The sequence below is a fragment of the Asparagus officinalis genome, chromosome 1, assembly GCF_001876935.1.
Source record: "Asparagus officinalis chromosome 1, Aspof.V1, whole genome shotgun sequence".
In the NCBI taxonomy this organism is placed as follows: Eukaryota; Viridiplantae; Streptophyta; class Magnoliopsida; order Asparagales; family Asparagaceae; genus Asparagus; species Asparagus officinalis.
Window position 1 is genome coordinate 83,293,045 of NC_033794.1, and position 20,763 is coordinate 83,313,807.

A 20,763-nucleotide genomic window follows, 5' to 3' on the forward strand; every position below is an offset into this window, starting at 1 on the left:
CCGATCATCAATATCACCAGCCAAATCACTATCGCTATACCCAATCAAGTGTTTTCCCATATGCTCCTTCCTGTCATAACAACACCCAAAGTTTAGAGTGCCACGCACATACCTCAGTATTTGCTTCACAGCAGTCATGTGAGTCGTTGTGGGCGCTTCCATGTATCGGCTGACTACTCCAACTGAGTAGGCTAAATCAGGTCTTGTGTTGACTAGGTACCTCAGGCTCCCTATGACACTTCTATACAGAAATGCATCAACTGGGGGACTGATATTCACTTTACTCATTTTAAGTCTCGGCTCCATGGGGATTTGACAGGGATTGCATTCGGCCATTCCAAGCTTCTCAAGTATCTTTAGAGCATATACTGACTGAGACAGTGTGATGGAATGTGAATTTTGCTTCACTTCAATGCCCAAATAGTAGCTCAATAATCCAAGATCACTCATGTCGAATAGCCTCTTCATCTGCTCTTTGAACTTTGCAATATGTTCGACACTTGACCCAGTAATAATAAGATCATCTACATAGACACCAATCACTTGGATTTCACCCCCCAGTTCTTGCTTGTACACAGCATGCTCCATAGGACACTTGATGAACCCCAATGACTGTAAGCACTTATCAAGCTTCGAATTCCATGCTCGAGGTGCTTGACGCAGTCCATATAACGCCTTCTTCAGCCTCAGCACTTGCCCCTCATGGCCCTTTGCTTCGAATCCAACAGGTTGTGCTACATACACCTCTTCTTCTAGCTCGCCATTTAGGAATGCAGATTTTACATCCATGTGATGTACTTCCCAGTTCTCCTGTGCTGCCAGACCAATCAAGAGCCTTACAGTTTCAAGCCGTGCAACTGGAGCGAATACCTCATTAAAATCCACTCCCTGTTTTTGTACATAACCCTTCGCCACGAGTCGAGCTTTGTGTTTTACTATTTCTCCTTCAGGATTCTTCTTCACCTTATATACCCATTTCAAACCAATAGCACGGTGCCCTTTTGGTAATTCTGCAAATTCCCATGTGTTATTCCTCTCAATTGCTGCAATTTCTTCCGCCATGGCTTGTTTCCAACTTTCATTGCCTGCTGCTTCTTCATAAGTTGCAGGTTCTTCTAAAGATAAGAAACATAGCCCTACCTCCTCATCCATCTCAACTGTGTCATTGTACACATCTTGTAGAGAACGATACTTGCGAGGCCTCTCTGAGCTTGTTGATGGTTCTCCAGCATCCTGTGCATGATTATGATTCATGGGAGTGTGAGGCGAAGTCGCACCTTCAGAGAATTGCCCGCTTGATTGCTCATCAAAGTTCTGCGCGTCTTCACCTTTCTCAGATTCATAATGCACGGTGAACGTGCCACATGAATGAGCTCCAGAATATTCTCCTCCTTGTCTATTCCCCCAATTCCATTCCTTATCCTCTTCAAATATTGTGTCCCTGCTTATTCTCAACTTCTTTGAATTAGGATCATAAACTCTGTAAGCTTTTGATCCTGGTTCATAACCCAGAAACACCATTGGCGCACTCCTATCAGCCAGCTTCTTTGTGTATGGACTCACAGTCTTGACGTGCACCAAACAGCCAAAAACTCGAAGATGTTGAACCTTCGGTTTCCGACCAGTCCACCTCTCATATGGTGTCACTCCTTCCACACTCTTTGTTGGAGCTCGATTGAGTATATATATACTGCTGTCTTCACAGCTTCTCCCCAAAATGTAGCTGGTACATGTTTGCTTTTTAATAAGCTTCTCACCATTCCTAAAACAGTTTGGTTTCTTCGCTCGACAACGCCGTTCTGCTGCGGAGAGTATGGGGCTGTGAGGAAATGCTTGATGCCTGAGTCTTCACAGTACTGGGTGAATGCTTTAGAGGTGAACTCCCCACCCCTATCGGTTCGGAATGCCTTCAGCTTAGTATTAGCTTCCATCTCTGCACTTGCCTTCACCTTCTTGAATGCATGTAATGCTTCATCTTTGTTCTTGAGCATCACAACCCACATGTACCTACTATAATCATCAACAAGCAACATAAAATATTTGTTACCTCCAGGTGTTGTAGGAGTGATTGGGCCACACAAGTCACCATGCATGAGTTGGAGCGGGGTCTCAGCTCGAAAACTTGCGCTTTGGGGAAAGTGTGTACGATGATGTTTGCCAATGACACACCCATCACACACTTGAGTTATGTGATCAACGATAGGCATTCCTATCACCATTCCCTTCTTGGTCATGTTCCTCAATGCCTGAAAGTTTAAATGGCCATAACGTGCATGCCACAGCCATTCAACTTCATTTAATTTCCCCAACAAACACACTGAGTGAGTTGTTTTCAAGTTTAGAATATACAATCTATTTCTTGATCTTCTTACTCTTGCCAGCAGCTTTCTAGCTCTATCATACACCAACAAACAACCATCTTCTATCACAGTTTTGCATCCATTCTCATCCAATTGACCTAAACTCACTATATTGCTACGCAGTCTAGGTATGAAATAAACATTTGTAAAGAATCGATGCTCACCATTTTGACACTGAAACATCACAGTGCCTTTTCCTCGAATGTTCACAACAGAACCATCGCCAAATTTGACCTTCCCAGTCACGCTTTCATCTAGTTCTGAAAACAGCTCCTTGCAACCCGTCATGTGATTGCTTGCTCCAGTGTCAAGAAACCAACCTGAGTTGTCGTGCACCACTTCTTCTTCTTCATTCAACCTTGGCTTCACTTTCTCCTCATAGAGCATCACTTCCTCTGTTGTGATCTCCCTATGATTCTCACACTCACAAATTTCTGTCGCTAAGAGTGCTGGTTCTTCATCATCCTCTTGTGCCTCCACAAAGTGTGCCTTTTCCTCCTTCTTCTTAGATCGACATTCCGAGGCAAAGTGCCCATAGTTTTGACAATTGTAGCACCTTACCTTGGACTTGTCGAACTTTCTCTCACTGTGATTTGATTCATTCCATCGACCACTTTCACCATGCCCGCGACCACGACCACGGCCACGGCCACACCCACGGCCACGACCACGGCCACCACTCGTTCCTCGTCCTTTGTATGAGTTGGACGAGCTTTCTCCTCCTCCTTTCACTTGTTTCCCTTTCCACTTTTCACTTGTCAACAGAACTTGTTCATCCTCATTTTCACCATAGCCACGCAATCGTTCTTCATGGGTCTTGAGCGATCCGATGACCTCCTCAACTGTCATCGTGTTGAGGTTGCCAAATTGTTCAATGGTAGATGCAATTTGAAGGAACTTGGGAGGGACTGCACGAAGAAGCTTCTTGACGACATAAGCCTCATCTATCTTGTCGCCCAATGCACGAATCTTATTGACAATAGTGGTTAACTTTGCACCAAAATCATCAACTGTCTCCACTTCACGCATGCGAAGACCCTCAAACTCACTTCTCAGATTCTGAATTTTTGCTTCCTTGACACGCTCAGCGCCCATGTGCATTGTCCTCAACATCTCCCATGCTTCCTTGGCCGTCTCCTTCTCAGCCAACACGAGAAGTGTCTCCTCGCTGATGGCTTGATAGATGGCAGCAAGAGCCATCTGATCCTTCCGCATTTCTACCTCATCGTTGGGGTGATCGGGCTCAATGGCATCCCATACACCTTGTGCACGCATATACACCTTCATCTTGATCGCCCATGCTGAGTAGTTGCTCTTTGTGAGCAGCGGGTACTGAAGAGAGACTGTCCCTTCTCTTCCAGTTGTCTTCAACGTCACTGTGTTGCCAGATCCGCTGCTTGAAGGTGTTGAGTCCGCCGGCATGATCTTTGGCATCAAATCCCAACCAAGCTCTGATACCAAATGTTGGAATTGATTCTTCAATTTACTGGAAACACACACACACTTGTGACGAGGAAAGAAAACCAATTTTCAGGCGTTCTAAAATCCACACACATTCATTACTGTCATATAAAACTACAAATACAAAACAGTTTTTTTTCTAACTTACAAACGTGCACAACGTGCACAAGAAACCTGTAACTAACTAACTAAACACTTAACCCACTAAGTAACCAACTAATTAACCTATGAAATGCATAACGTTACAAGATTAATTCAACATTCACCGGCCCCCTTAATCTTCCCCCTTAATCTTGTTGCATCTTCTTCACATCCTTCAGTCCTATTTTCTCACGCAGCTCGACAAACCTCTGACGACCAAGTGGCTTTGTCAGAATATCGGCCAGTTGATCCTCAGTCTTCACATACTTCACTTCAATTTCTTCCTTTTGAACACAATCACGAATAAAATGATACTTGATATCAATGTGCTTGCTTCTGTCATGGTGCACAGGGTTCTTCGTGAGAGCAATGGCTGATTTGTTATCTACATTGATGATATCATCAATATCACCAGCCAAATCACTATCGCTATACCCAATCAAGTGTTTTCCCATATGCTCCTTCCTGTCATAACAACACCCAAAGTTTAGAGTGCCACGCACATACCTCAGTATTTGCTTCACAGCAGTCATCCGATCATCAATATCACCAGCCAAATCACTATCGCTATACCCAATCAAGTGTTTTCCCATATGCTCCTTCCTGTCATAACAACACCCAAAGTTTAGAGTGCCACGCACATACCTCAGTATTTGCTTCACAGCAGTCATGTGAGTCGTTGTGGGCGCTTCCATGTATCGGCTGACTACTCCAACTGAGTAGGCTAAATCAGGTCTTGTGTTGACTAGGTACCTCAGGCTCCCTATGACACTTCTATACAGAAATGCATCAACTGGGGGACTGATATTCACTTTACTCATTTTAAGTCTCGGCTCCATGGGGATTTGACAGGGATTGCATTCGGCCATTCCAAGCTTCTCAAGTATCTTTAGAGCATATACTGACTGAGACAGTGTGATGGAATGTGAATTTTGCTTCACTTCAATGCCCAAATAGTAGCTCAATAATCCAAGATCACTCATGTCGAATAGCCTCTTCATCTGCTCTTTGAACTTTGCAATATGTTCGACACTTGACCCAGTAATAATAAGATCATCTACATAGACACCAATCACTTGGATTTCACCCCCCAGTTCTTGCTTGTACACAGCATGCTCCATAGGACACTTGATGAACCCCAATGACTGTAAGCACTTATCAAGCTTCGAATTCCATGCTCGAGGTGCTTGACGCAGTCCATATAACGCCTTCTTCAGCCTCAGCACTTGCCCCTCATGGCCCTTTGCTTCGAATCCAACAGGTTGTGCTACATACACCTCTTCTTCTAGCTCGCCATTTAGGAATGCAGATTTTACATCCATGTGATGTACTTCCCAGTTCTCCTGTGCTGCCAGACCAATCAAGAGCCTTACAGTTTCAAGCCGTGCAACTGGAGCGAATACCTCATTAAAATCCACTCCCTGTTTTTGTACATAACCCTTCGCCACGAGTCGAGCTTTGTGTTTTACTATTTCTCCTTCAGGATTCTTCTTCACCTTATATACCCATTTCAAACCAATAGCACGGTGCCCTTTTGGTAATTCTGCAAATTCCCATGTGTTATTCCTCTCAATTGCTGCAATTTCTTCCGCCATGGCTTGTTTCCAACTTTCATTGCCTGCTGCTTCTTCATAAGTTGCAGGTTCTTCTAAAGATAAGAAACATAGCCCTACCTCCTCATCCATCTCAACTGTGTCATTGTACACATCTTGTAGAGAACGATACTTGCGAGGCCTCTCTGAGCTTGTTGATGGTTCTCCAGCATCCTGTGCATGATTATGATTCATGGGAGTGTGAGGCGAAGTCGCACCTTCAGAGAATTGCCCGCTTGATTGCTCATCAAAGTTCTGCGCGTCTTCACCTTTCTCAGATTCATAATGCACGGTGAACGTGCCACATGAATGAGCTCCAGAATATTCTCCTCCTTGTCTATTCCCCCAATTCCATTCCTTATCCTCTTCAAATATTGTGTCCCTGCTTATTCTCAACTTCTTTGAATTAGGATCATAAACTCTGTAAGCTTTTGATCCTGGTTCATAACCCAGAAACACCATTGGCGCACTCCTATCAGCCAGCTTCTTTGTGTATGGACTCACAGTCTTGACGTGCACCAAACAGCCAAAAACTCGAAGATGTTGAACCTTCGGTTTCCGACCAGTCCACCTCTCATATGGTGTCACTCCTTCCACACTCTTTGTTGGAGCTCGATTGAGTATATATATACTGCTGTCTTCACAGCTTCTCCCCAAAATGTAGCTGGTACATGTTTGCTTTTTAATAAGCTTCTCACCATTCCTAAAACAGTTTGGTTTCTTCGCTCGACAACGCCGTTCTGCTGCGGAGAGTATGGGGCTGTGAGGAAATGCTTGATGCCTGAGTCTTCACAGTACTGGGTGAATGCTTTAGAGGTGAACTCCCCACCCCTATCGGTTCGGAATGCCTTCAGCTTAGTATTAGCTTCCATCTCTGCACTTGCCTTCACCTTCTTGAATGCATGTAATGCTTCATCTTTGTTCTTGAGCATCACAACCCACATGTACCTACTATAATCATCAACAAGCAACATAAAATATTTGTTACCTCCAGGTGTTGTAGGAGTGATTGGGCCACACAAGTCACCATGCATGAGTTGGAGCGGGGTCTCAGCTCGAAAACTTGCGCTTTGGGGAAAGTGTGTACGATGATGTTTGCCAATGACACACCCATCACACACTTGAGTTATGTGATCAACGATAGGCATTCCTATCACCATTCCCTTCTTGGTCATGTTCCTCAATGCCTGAAAGTTTAAATGGCCATAACGTGCATGCCACAACCATTCAACTTCATTTAATTTCCCCAACAAACACACTGAGTGAATTGTTTTCAAGTTCAGAATATACAATCTATTTCTTGATCTTCTTACTCTTGCCAGCAGCTTTCTAGCTCTGTCATACACCAACAAGCAACCATCTTCTATCACAGTTTTGCATCCATTCTCATCCAATTGACCTAGACTCACTATATTGCTACGCAGTCTAGGTATGAAATAAACATTTGTAAAGAATCGATGCTCACCATTTTGACACTGAAACATCACAGTGCCTTTTCCTCGAATGTTCACAACAGAACCATCGCCAAATTTGACCTTCCCAGTCACGCTTTCATCTAGTTCTGAAAACAGCTCCTTGCAACCCGTCATGTGATTGCTTGCTCCAGTGTCAAGAAACCAACCTGAGTTGTCGTGCACCACTTCTTCTTCTTCATTCAACCTTGGCTTCACTTTCTCCTCATAGAGCATCACTTCCTCTGTTGTGATCTCCTTATGATTCTCACACTCACAAATTTCCGTCGCTAAGAGTGCTGGTTCTTCATCATCCTCTTGTGCCTCCACAAAGTGTGCCTTTTCCTCCTTCTTCTTAGATCGACATTCCGAGGCAAAGTGCCCATAGTTTTGACAAGCGTAGCACCTTACCTTGGACTTGTCGAACTTTCTCTCACGATGATTTGATTCATTCCATCGACCACCTTCACCATGCCCGCGACCACGACCACGGCCACACCCACGGCCACGACCTCGTCCGCCACTAGTTCCTCGTCCTTTATATGAATTGGACGAGCTCTCTCCTTCTCCTTTCACTTGTTTCCCCTTCCACTTTGCACTCGTCAACAGAACATGCTCTTCCTCATTATCACCATAGCCACGCAATCGTTCTTCATGGGTCTTGAGTGATCCGATGACCTCCTCAATTGTCATCGTGTTGAGGTTGCCAAATTGTTCAATGGTAGATGCAATTTGAAGGAACTTGGGAGGGACTGCACGAAGAAGCTTTTTGACGACATAGGCCTCATCTATCTTGTCGCCTAATGCACGAATCTTATTGACAATAGTGGTTAACTTTGCACCAAAATCATCAACTGTCTCCGCTTCACGCATGCGAAGACCCTCAAATTCACTTCTCAGAGTCTGAATTTTTGCTTCCTTGACACGCTCAGCGCCCATGTGCATTGTCCTCAACATCTCCCATGCTTCCTTGGCCGTCTCCTTCTCAGCTAACACAAGTAGTGTCTCCTCGCTGATGGCTTGATAGATGGCAGCAAGAGCCATCTGATCTTTCCGCATCTCTACCTCGTCATTGGGGTTTGTGGGCTCAATTGCATCCCATACACCTTGTGCACGCAAATACACTTTCATCTTAAGTGCCCATGCTGAGTAATTGCTCTTCGTGAGCAATGGGTACTGAAGAGAAACTGTTCCTTCTCTTCCAGTTGTCTTCAGCGTCACTGTGTTGCCAGATCCGCTGCTTGATGGTGTTGCATCCGCCGGCATGATCTTTGGCATCCAATCCCAACTCAAGCTCTGATACCAAATGTTGGAATTGATTCTCCTATTGATGAATACAACAAATCACACAGAGGAAGAAGAAAAGAGAACTTAAGTTTTGGTGACAGCAACCCACACGTTTTCATTACTGTCATTTTCTAAAAACTAAATACAAGAAGAAGTTAACAAACCTGTAAACGTGCACAACGTGCACAAGAGAAAACTGAAAATACACAGTCTTTAAATAACTACCTAAATAACGCCCCCCCCCCCAAAAAAAAAAAAAAAAAAAAAAGAGAAGAAAAAAAAAACGAAACATATGCAGGTTTTCAACTACGGGGTTCAAATAAACTATGGAGTTATAAATCAGTTATGATATGCTTATATTACATTTAATAAAGCAACTTGTTGATTGTGGTAAGTGGAAAATTTTCTAACTGCTTTATATAGTTTTATGTGATTTTAATGATTAAATTATCTTAGAAAGGTTCATTTTAAATCATTAATTTTTTTGAGGAAGGGATGGTTTGTAGGTTTCGTACAAATTGCTAAAACTATTTGTGGATAGTTAATGACATAATATGGGATAATTAAAGACAAATAATCATTATCATACCCCCTTTAAAAGTACGAGTTCGGGAAAATAATTTCATGGTCAATATTACCCTTAACTTTTTTTTTAAATATTACATTGTTACCCTAATTTATTTTAATTATCCTATCTTCTTTGAATTGGTAATTAAATAATTCATAATGATATTTAACATGTTATTGGATAAAGGAGATACGTTTGATATAATTCAAATATTTTACTTACTTCAGTTCGCAGAGAAATCTAATAATCATATGCTAGCCAGCATCTAAAAATTTTTGGACTTTGTAAAATATATTCTTCAAAATTTTTTAATTGCAAAAACACCCCTATAAATTCAAAATTTTATTAAAACACCTTGAAAATTATAAATTTACTTATTTTAATTTAGTGAGAAATCTGAAAAACATATCCTAGCTAGAAACTAAAAGTTCTTTGACTTTGGAGAAAATATCTTGTAAGTTTTGAAAATTGCAAAAACACCACTAAAAAGTTCAAAATATGTAAAAAACACATTGAAAATTTTAAACCTATAAACACACTAAAAAGCTACAAATAACACAAACAAACCCCAAAAATTTATGGAATTTGCAATAAATACTCTAAACTTTTTACAAATTACAAATTAAAACTCTTAAAAATGTAAAATTTATAAAAATACTGATAATTTTCAACCTAACAGTATATTGAAATTATAGGAATTGTAAATATCCCCTACATAATTTATAATTTATAGAAAACACCTTTAAAGTTTTAAAAACTACAAACAAAAACTCAAAATTAAAATTTTACAAAAAAATCACCCTGAGAATTACAAACTCATTAGTAAATTGAAAACAAGGGAATTATAAATAGTCTATAAACAATTTACAATATGTAGAAATGGCCTATAAGTTTAAAAAATTATAAAAAATCTCTAAAATTCATAATTTTCAACAAAAAACACTATGAGAATTTCTAACCTATAGACACAAATGAATATACAAACTTACTAACAACCCCTAGAAAATAAAAAATTTACAAAAAATATTATACTCTCTTTAAAAGTATAGGTTTAGAAAATACTTTTTATGGTCAATATTAGCCATATTTTTTTTGAAAGCATAACTAATTAAAAATCTATTAAATTTAAAATTTATAAAAACACCTTTAAAGTTTAGTACATTGCAAATTACCCCTCCAAAGTTTAAAAATTTTCAATAATTTTTTGTAATTCCTTGATTTTAATGTAATGTTTAATAGTTTTGTATATTTGTAAATTAAAAAATTTTAGGTTTTTTTTATAATTTTTAAAACTTTGAGGGTGTTTCTTTTATAGTTTTCTAAATTTCCATTGTGTTTTTAGTGTAATGCATAGATTCATCAATTAATAATGATAATGAAGAGCAAGTCATTCTTAAGATGTATTAGACCATAGTTAAGTGCACATCACTATTCCTATTCAATATAGTTTATATATGTAAATATTTTCAGACAATTTATATAGTGGTTAAAAGGATTTTAATCTATTATTTTTTATAAATTATATTTAATGTGAACCCACCATATAATTTTGATTATGATCATCATAATTTGAATACGTTTGATTGATTGACTAAGTAGGTATATAGACCATAAATTACTTTATTTTCTCACATGAACTAATATTTGACGCTCAATAATTTAATTTTAATATAAAGAGAAGCTCTAATAATATTTATTTATTTATCTGCACGATTATACAATCTCAATTTTTATTTTTTGCTTGAGATTTATTCATAGTTACGTGTATCAAATAGTATCTACAACATAAAGTTAACCAATTTTGTGGAGTCTAACTACTGGTTACAAGCATCGAGGTTTACACACACACACACTCTCTCTCTATATATATATATAATTTATTAAAAAGGGTAATGTAATCTTATATAATAAAATTGTTTTAATATTGAATAATAGTATCGTAATAATATTGTTATTAGGGAAAAATTTTCATGAACCAGTATGTTCTTTACAATATATAAGCTATGCACTCTAAATTCTTATGTATTTCATAAAGCCAAAAGTTTGAATACAAACCTTTAACATTTTGCTCTCACAGCAGCAAAATCCACTTAGCAGATGTGGATATTTCAGTTGAGTTATATGTCCTATATACAATATGATTGCTCTAGGCAAGTAAGTTATAATAGCATTTTTTATTACATCATTTGGAGCAAGATATGATAGGGACCTTGCATCAAAGAAAAAAGAAATTTTTATATTTAGAGCATATGGGGAATATATTATAATCTTCCTGCTCTAATTTCGCAAGAAAATAATTCTTTGTACTTTTAATTTTATTCTATGATACGGAGAATGCCGAACCATATCTTGATGATATTATTCTTTGTAATATTTTTCAAAGAATAAAAGTTAATTAATCCTTCAAGTACAAGTGTTGCTCCTCAACTTCTTCTTTGTAAAAAATTTAAGTTGTACAAATTTAAAAAGCTAATTTAAAAAGCTAATAAGTTATACAAATTTAACAACACAAAGGCTCTAATAATTTAAAATCTAAGGAGTTAAGTAAACTCAATTCAATAACAAACAAGATAACACTAACTGAAAGTTAATATTTGAACATTAAGTTAAATTTCACATGTCTTAAAATGGAGGCAAGATTATGTGTTTTAATTACTGTTACAAATAGTGATAAATAGCGTCGTAATTGCAGCGCTAATAGCATTACCGGTCCCTTCTCGCTATGCTATCGCTTAATAGCGGTGACATATTGGAGAATATACGTTTTTCGCTCGCAAAAGCGACCAATAGAGCGTCATAGAGGTGAATAGTGGGCGATTGCGGGCAAAATCTGCTTTTTGACCGCTATTTAAAAGTGGTTTGCGGTTTATTTTTTAAATTAAACTCGCTTCGCAAGGACCTCAACTACTGCATCCCATTACCTCCCGCGATTTCTGACGTAATTCCGCCGCCTCCTACAGCCTTCGGCATCTCCCTCAGCACTTCCTCTCACCTCCTCTCAGTGACCTCCTACTGTAGTCCTCTCACCATTCAACTCATCTTTTCGAAGACGACGACTCTTTGACTTCTCCTCCAGTAGTCTTCGATATTATGCGACAACTACATGTCTATTTCATATTTAAAATCACTTTAAATCCTCAAATATTTATTTTTATATTTTCTAGATTTTTCTTTAATTTTTCTTATTTTTTGAATATTTATACATATCTAAATCAAACCGCTATTTGACTTTGTATTTTTTACCTCTATTTTGTCGCAATAGTCCCAAATAGCTTTACTGATGCCTCACCGCTACACGATGTTCATGGTTTTAAATATCGGCCGATAATCCGATATTATCGTCGAGTTATCGGATTTGGGAGCTTTCCGCTAGGATAAGTAGGATTTTTAATCGGTTATCGTTTTTTTAGGTTTATCGACGAGTTATCGGCGATAAAGGCACTTATCGGCCGATAAGTAGGCTCTAAATATCGGTTTTATCGGTCGATAAGTAGGATTTGGGAGCTTTTATTTTATTTTGGATTTGCTCTTTGAATGTTTACAAATTATGAACTATTTGTTGCTTTTGGAACTTGGTTGATTGGTGATTAGCTTATGTTTATTTATGGATATTGATAATGGCTCATAACTACTAAATATCAACTTAGTAAGTTAGTTTATGAATCTCATGATTAAACAATAATTATGTAGATGCGTAGATGGTTCTTCATTCTTGATGTTATCTTATTATTTGCTTGTTTATTATTCCATTTTGACTAACATTATATTTTTTTCAAGCTTATGTTTGTTTATTATTTGCTAGTATATTACTTCGATAAATACTACTTATCCCCGATATACCCCCGATTTCCGCTATTTGATAAGGATTTTGACTGTCCGATAAATCCCCGATAACCAACATTTAAAACCTTGACGACGTTATTCGCTATCGATAACCTTGGTTTTAATTAACATAACATCAAAAGAGTAAACATTTTACCTATTTTAATTGGATGGGATATTTTGACTATTTTGTGATGCATATAACTTGCATATTCATTTTAATTTAAGGGTTTTTTTCTACATTAGTCTCTTAAATCTTTCATATTTTGATAGTACTCCCTCAAATCATTGGAATTGCTACTATGTCCCCCAATGCCTCCGTAGTGTATGTTATTTGTTGATGATATAGTGTTAGTTGATGAAACCAGAAGATGCATTATTTCTAAGAAAGATGGAGACAAACTCTTGAATCTAAAGGTTTTAAAATTAGTAGAACAAAAACAGAATATGTGGAGTGTATTTTGAGTAAAACTAGGAAATAAAGAGAGCCTATGGTACATATTGATGGTCAAGAAACACCTAAAATTAATTATTTTCGCTATTGAGGATCAAATATTAGGCATGATGGTGAGATAGAGGATGATGTTGTGCATCGAATTCAATCGGGATGGTTGAAATGGAGGAGTGCTTCAGGAGATTTATGTGATCGTAGGAATACCAATGAAACTAAAAGAAAATTTTTATAGGACAGTTATAAGACCAATTATACTTTATGGGTTAGAGTGTTGGGTATTTAAAAAACATGTTCAAAAAATGAGTGTAGCAGAAATGAGAATGTTGCGATAGTCTTGTGGGTATACACTAAAAGATAGGATAATAAATGAGTGCATCTGTAGGAAATTAGAGGTTACTCCTATCGAGGATAAAATGAGAGAATAGATTAAGATGGTTTGGTCTTGTACAACATAGATCGCTTAGTACACCGATTAGGAAAAGCGATAATATTATAGTTAATGGGGGTAGGAGATCTAGAGGTAGATCTAGATTGATTTGGTTAGAAGCAATTAATGAGATGATTAGGACTAACTTAACGGAGGAGATAACCTATAACAAAGTAGATTGGAAGAATAGGATTCATATAGCCGACCCCAAACATTTGAGATAAATGCTTGATTCTTGTTGTTGTTATAATAACTATATTAATAGTTTCCCTTGAAGAACATGTTAACTCTGTAGCTATGCCAAGTTATTCTTTTGCAACTTTATGCATGTAAGGTTTTTATCTATTAAACCACTATAAAATTTTTGATGTATATGTACTGCATACATCCTCAGTACCACGCTTATTGATCGGTAAAATTGAAAACCATCGAGCAGTGTTAAATTGGTTACTTGATTGATGTTGATTGATCGACATATATCCGGATTGTGTGAGACTTATGCCTCAAATTGTTATTGTATTGTTATTATTATTGTTATCGTTTTATCATGAATATCAGCAAGAAAGGCGGTCAATGAGGAAATTGCATTTCATGGTTGTTAATTATTTTCATCATTAATTGAGTTTAAATTTACTAATTGTTTGTTATTTTACTAAAATTTGTTATATAATATATTGGTGATTTCACTATGCTAGTGCAGCTCATTCTTTTATTAGCTCACCTTTTTCATATCAATAAGGAGCATAAATAGAGGACCATTGCTGCGATGCCCCAATGTTAGTCCCACATCTTGTAGTGGGAAGAGAAAATAATATTCATCGACAAGTCAATTTTGGTAGTGTAGAGCAAACAATGTGCTATGTTCAGTGGGTTGCATGGCTTACACCCCCAACAGGCTTGCGGATTCTGAGCATGACAAATGGTATGAGAACGGTTTGCCAGATAGAAGTCTGAGGCTAAGTGCTACATCCTATAAGCGTGGTGGGAGCCACCTCTGTTGTTCACGGCTTAGCGGTAATATGAGACGTGTCAGCAGTCATGTCGCGGCGAGGATGTTGCATATGTAAGGTGGGGTGATTGCGACGCCCAATGTTAGTCCCACATCTTCTAGTGGAAGGAGAAAATAAGTGTTTAAATAGTAAAGTTAAAGACTCAAGTTTAGCGTCGGCTAGTCGATTTTGATAGGCAAGGATTTAAATGTCGGATGTCGGGTTCATATCGGACGGCTGGAATTTATGTCGGATAGCGGAAATCGGGGATATATCGGAGAACATGGACTAAATATTGGATTGTCATATTGGGTGGTGCGCATATGTATAATATCATATCCTAAATGTAATCTAAGCATTCATCAATTCAATATAAGTATACTTTATAAATTCTAGAGGCGGCGTCGATGATGAGTGGATTCCGACGTCGTAGGGAGACAGTGCGGCGACGAGACGTCACATGTGGGCAGTGCTGGGGTTCTTCATTGTCTGCTCAGGGTCTTTCGGATAAGTCACCGACCACCCTCTTCCTTTTATCCCGACGACAGGATACCCTGCCGCTCTCAGGTTCGGTTGGAGTTCAGATTTCGAGGCGCAACGGAAGATGGGACGACAGGATACCCTGCCGCTCTCAGGTTCGGTTGGAGTTCAGATTTCGAGGCGCAACGGAAGATGGACGACGAGGGGCCGCGATGGAGGTGGGGGAAAGACGTCGTTGTTCACGAAAGGAGTGATCGGTTCCCAACTCCGCTGTAGCCTAATTTTTCTCTTTTCTTTCTATCGGGTTCATAAGAAACCTTTAAACATGAGAACGGGTCAAACGGGTTTGGGTTTTTATCACTAAACCCAAACCTGATAACAAAAAATAAATCTAAAAAAGGGTCATATCGGCCGATTTTTCAGCTTTGAAAAATCGGCCGATATGCCCGATTTGGCCCTGATATTTCCAATTTGGCCTGAAAACCGACATACGAGTTGAAAAAGCCCATGTCATGTCGCTCAAGCCCTCAAACCGACATGTCGGACATGTCGGCCGACATTTAAAATCTTGTTGATAAGGGTTTGAGTCAAGCAACGCGCTATATTCAATGGATCCCATGGCTTACACCTTCAACGGGCTCGCGGGTCGAGGGTGTGACAGTTGTGGGAAAAACTTAGTCGAGAACTAATCCTGTAAATAGACTTGTAAATAGCTAGAGAAGGAGAAGCATGTTGTGTACTTCATATTTGAAATAGCAATAAAAGAAAAAGTTGGTTCACATTGTATAATTTTACATCATACTCCAAAATTAGGTTTTATTACAATAGGTATAAGTTTGGGGCGTGACAAATGTCGTAGCCACTTTATGCAGTGTGTTTCTCATACAACGAACCTTCAACATTCGTGCTTGACTACGGGCATTAATCTTTTCGGATTACACTAAGAATGTCATTTATAATGTCCTCTATCGTTACCTTACCCTGAATTGGTTCGTTCAAATAACAACCTCGTATGCCGCATTCTCCTTCATGGCCTGCTCCATCACCACATTAGAATTAGTTGCATGGTCCAAGGCTAGATTTCTCCCCTTCGCTTCAAAAAAAATTCTTTTTGGGCTAGGGGGGTGGGGGGGGTCTAAATCCACCTTTTTTTAGGAGGAATAATCTTCAGCACTGTATCATCTCCCATCATATACAGTATCTTCAAAGCATTAAATCTCATGCACTTTATTCATGAAATTTCTTTCTAAAGTAATCGAGAGGCTAATTAATGACTCTTAACAAGTGTCCTAGGGGCTGGTCAGTTGTTAACGAAACCCTTTTTAGTATGATCGAAATACATAAAAGTTAGATATGGATATTCAAGTAAGGCCTCAAGAGGAGAGAGACAAAGTTGTGTCCACGAGTCGTTGACAATAATGTCTGAGCTAGAAACCCTGATTTTATCTAAAGTGAAACATTCTACCAGCATCATTCTGGTCTCACATGTGGGGTTCTGAAATAGGAAGAAGGCTTGTGAAGCTGTGGGCATCAAATCTGATGTAGTTTATTTTTGTTGGAGGTGTATAACTCACAAGTCACAAGCAAATAGCAGCTTGGGCCCTTACAATTGGATTGAAAAGCAAAAAATTATTGTCGCCATACCTTTTCCAATGACACTTCTCATATGTGGGAGGATATTTTTTCTTTTACAAATGAACAAGGTTGTTTGGTTATCATGGATTCTAAAACCTGCTTTTAACTAAAAGGAAAATGTTCAAGGGAAATGTTTAATGTTTCAAAATATCAATTTATTAGGATGATTGTCAATGTCTTGATTTCTGCTGTCAGCTTTATATTATTTCAGTGAACTTTCATGGTACCTTCTTTCTAAGATGGAATATTCACGCTTTAAATAATGTGTTTGTATGGGTTGTTGGAAAGGATATTATAAAATTTCATATGATATCAAGATTTTCTGAGAAATTATTTAATGGCACTTTTGAAATCAATAACCTCTTGTTGTATATATAGCATGCCAATAAGCCATTAATGTTTTCTTAGTCTTCTACCTTATTGATGTTCTGTGCAGCAGCAATGACCGACAATGCATCTGCAATAATCATTGATGGAAAGGCAGTTGCAAAACAAATACGAGAAGAAGTCGCTTCTGAAGTTGCAAGGCTGAAGGATGCATTTGGTATTATTCCAGGGCTCGCTGTCATTCTAGTAGGTTCTAGAAAAGATTCTCAAACATATGTACGAAATAAGAAGAAGTCTTGTGAAGATGTGGGCATCACATCTTATGAAGTTAATTTACCCGAGTACTGCACAGAGGAAGAAGTGCTAAAGCATATTTCAGTCTTTAATAACGATCCATCTGTCCATGGGATCTTGGTTCAGCTTCCCCTTCCTCGTGTATGTTGCTTTTTTTAACGAATTAATGCATTATGTTATTTGTAAATAAGATCTTTAATGGTTATTTTATGTTTTGTTTGTTTGGATTTCCTTTTGTAGCATATGAACGAGCAAAATATTCTTAATTCTGTCAGTATTGAGAAAGATGTGGATGGTTTTAATCCTCTAAATATTGGTTGCCTTGCTCTTCAAGGAAGGGAACCATTATTTGTTCCTTGTACTCCAAAAGGATGCATGGACTTATTGCACAGGCATAACATTGAAATTAAAGGAAAGAGAGCAGCTGTAATTGGACGGAGCAATATTGTTGGAATGCCTGCTGCATTGTTGTTGCAGGTAACTTGCCTCTAAATCATTGACCTATTAATTAATAGAATACAGTATTGGTGTTCTATAAGGAGTAATATTAGTGTCATATATTTTTCTGCTATTTATATTTGGTGTTATAATGGATTGGCAAAACTTCTTGTTTATCGTCTAGGGTGATTGTTAATATGCATAGCTTTTCTAGTGCTAACTATTGGTTTTATAACAGAGAGAGAATGCAACGGTCACTGTGGTACATTCTAGGACTAGCAATCCTGAGGAAATCGTAAGACAAGCTGATATTGTTATTTCAGCTTGTGGAATTGCGAACTTAGTGAGGGGAAGCTGGCTAAAGCCTGGTGCAGTTGTGATAGATGTTGGGATCAATCCAGTTGAAGTAAGATTCTCTCCTCATTCGTTCTTTATAATTATAGTGCATCATAAAATATGTACGTTTATTGACTAGCATTAATGAAATGGTTTTCTATGTATAGTATATGCTTCATGATATTTGCGACCCAGTTTTTGCTGTTGCATAATTTTTGAATTTACATGTCTTCTTGCAAAGGGAAAGGACGGACTATAAATAGTTAAAAGGATTAAAACTGTGCTTGTAGTATAATTTCTGACACAGGATTTTAGGAGTCTGCATAACTCTGAATATTCTCAACGGCAAGTTGTTAATCTTGTTAACTACCAATCGATTGAATCAGCTTGTTATATGAAAGAGGTTGAAGTATTGTGCCTCTCTCTGTTTGAGTAACCTCTAAGGATAATCAACTTTTGATCTATCCTGGGATTTTGTATTTCTGATCCATATAAATGATAAAAATGTTAGATGATAGTTGGTCAATCTGCAATTTTCATGTTTTTTAGGATGATGACCATTACTATACTAGTCAACATGTTAAGGGTTTGAGGTTTTATCTTGTTTTTTCTTCCAGTCTTACTGTCTGCCATTTGTATTCTCAGACAGTTCAAAATGATATCTTCATACTTAAATTATGTGCACCCATTGATCCTAGTATGTCACACAAGGGTGCAAAATGGTCTGGATATATCTGATCCGATCTGATCCAGTCTGCAACTTTATCCGAAACGGATGCGGATATAATAGCCAAAATTTGAAACCGGTTGGATATAGATATGGTTGCGAATATGGTTTCGGATTATTGGTTGGATACGGATTCGGATACGGATATCAGTTCAAATTTTAGATACAACCCGGATATCCAAGTTTGGATATGGATTCAGATATATATACTCGGATATGGATTCAGATATAAATTCAGATATGGATTCGTCAGATATGGATGCGGATACGGTTGCAGATTTGAATATTACTAAATTTTTTTATTATCTTGATAACATTTGCGTGTGCTTTGGGATGTGGTCATATGTTTTTTGTTTATTGAATCGTGCTTTCATTGAGGTAATCAATTGTACATTTTAGACTTATTTATAGTCAAATTTATGTTATACTATAATTTGATTTTTTTATTATCAATGGATATAATAAAATGTGAGGTCTGGAAGAAAAATTTTTGACAAAAATGGGGCTGAATTCTATTATATTAAAAACAAAATGAAATTACACTGATATATACACTTCAGAGGGTCTAAATCAGGAAACCCTAAACTGGGAAACTGACTAATCCTAGAAATATTGACCCATAATTAATTCCCTGGAATCAGGGATTTGACCCATAATTAATCCCTTAGAATCAGGGATTACAATGACTGAATTATTACAAAATATCCTAGCTAATTACAGTTGTACACCTAGCTAATTACAGCTGTACACACACAGTTTCCCTTATTTAGAAAACCGGATTTTCCCACACTCCCCCTCAAGCTGGTGAATGGATATCATTCATTCCAAGCTTGCTTACTAGTCTCTGAAAAAACTTCCCAGACAACCCCTTGGTAAGTATATCCGCTAGTTGATCACCAGTGGAGACAAATGGAGTGCAAATCAGGCCACTGTCAAGCTTCTCCTTTATAAAATGCCTGTCAACTTCAATGTGTTTCGTACGGTCATGTTGAACTGGATTATGTGCAATATTAATAGCTGATTTATTGTCACAATAAAGCTTCATTGGACCTTCCCACTTGACTCTCAAATCTTCCAAGACAATTTTCAGCCATAATAACTCGCAAATCCCAAGTGCCATTGCTCTAAACTCTGCTTCTGCACTGGATCTTGCCACAACATTCTGTTTTTTACTCCTCCACGTTACAAGGTTGCCTCCTAGGAAAGTGCAATAACCCGAGGTTGATCTTCTATCAACTACAGACCCTGCATAGTCAGCATCAGTGTAGGCTTCAAGAGTTAGCTTCTCCCCTTTCTTAAACAGAATTCTCTTGCCTGGCGTGCCTTTCAAGTATTGCAGAATCTGATACACAGCTCTAAGATGTGATTCTTTGGGATTGTGCATGAACTGACTGACAACACCGACCGCATAGGCTATGTCTGGTCTAGTGTGTGACAAGTAGATAAGCTTTCCCACAAGTCTTTGATAGGAGCCTTTGTCTACTGTCGCATCTTCCATAGCATCTCCAAGCCTGTGGTTGAACTCTATAGGCGTCTCTGTTGGTTTGCATCCTAACTTGCCCGTCTCCATCAACAAATCTGTTATGTATTTTTGCTGACATATGAAGATCCCTTCCCGAGAATGTGCTACCTCAATACCGAGAAAATACTTTAACTTACCGAGCTCTTTGATTTCAAATTCTTTTACTAAGCACTTCTTCAAATTCTCCATTCCTTCAAAATCATCACCTGTCACTATAATGTCATCTACGTAGACTAATAGTGCAGTCAATCCCCCTGAAGCTGAGTGCTTTACAAATAAGGTGTGATCGCCTTGGCTCTGTTTATATCCTAAATTGATCATTACCTTGGCAAACCTTCCAAACCAAGCTCTTGGAGATTGTTTTAGTCCATATAATGCCTTCTTTAGCTTGCATACTACTTGTCCTGTATTTGGACCGAACCCTGGTGGAACATCCATATAGACCTCCTCAT

General features: G+C 38.2%; 1 protein-coding gene across 2 annotated transcripts in view; it reads left to right on the top strand.

The window, feature by feature from the left end:
* The window catches only part of LOC109826823 (bifunctional protein FolD 4, chloroplastic-like), a 32,622-nt gene that overhangs the window by 7,252 nt on the left and 4,607 nt on the right, over positions 1-20,763 (top strand). The window contains exons 2-4 of one of the 2 annotated variants that reach the window (XM_020393847.1): positions 17,104-17,429; positions 17,529-17,765; positions 17,965-18,132. In XM_020393847.1, the coding sequence (XP_020249436.1) occupies positions 17,104-17,429; positions 17,529-17,765; positions 17,965-18,132 (731 nt within the window). The remainder of the gene's footprint in view (positions 1-17,103; positions 17,430-17,528; positions 17,766-17,964; positions 18,133-20,763) is intronic. The other variant, XM_020393853.1, reaches the window with a different exon arrangement.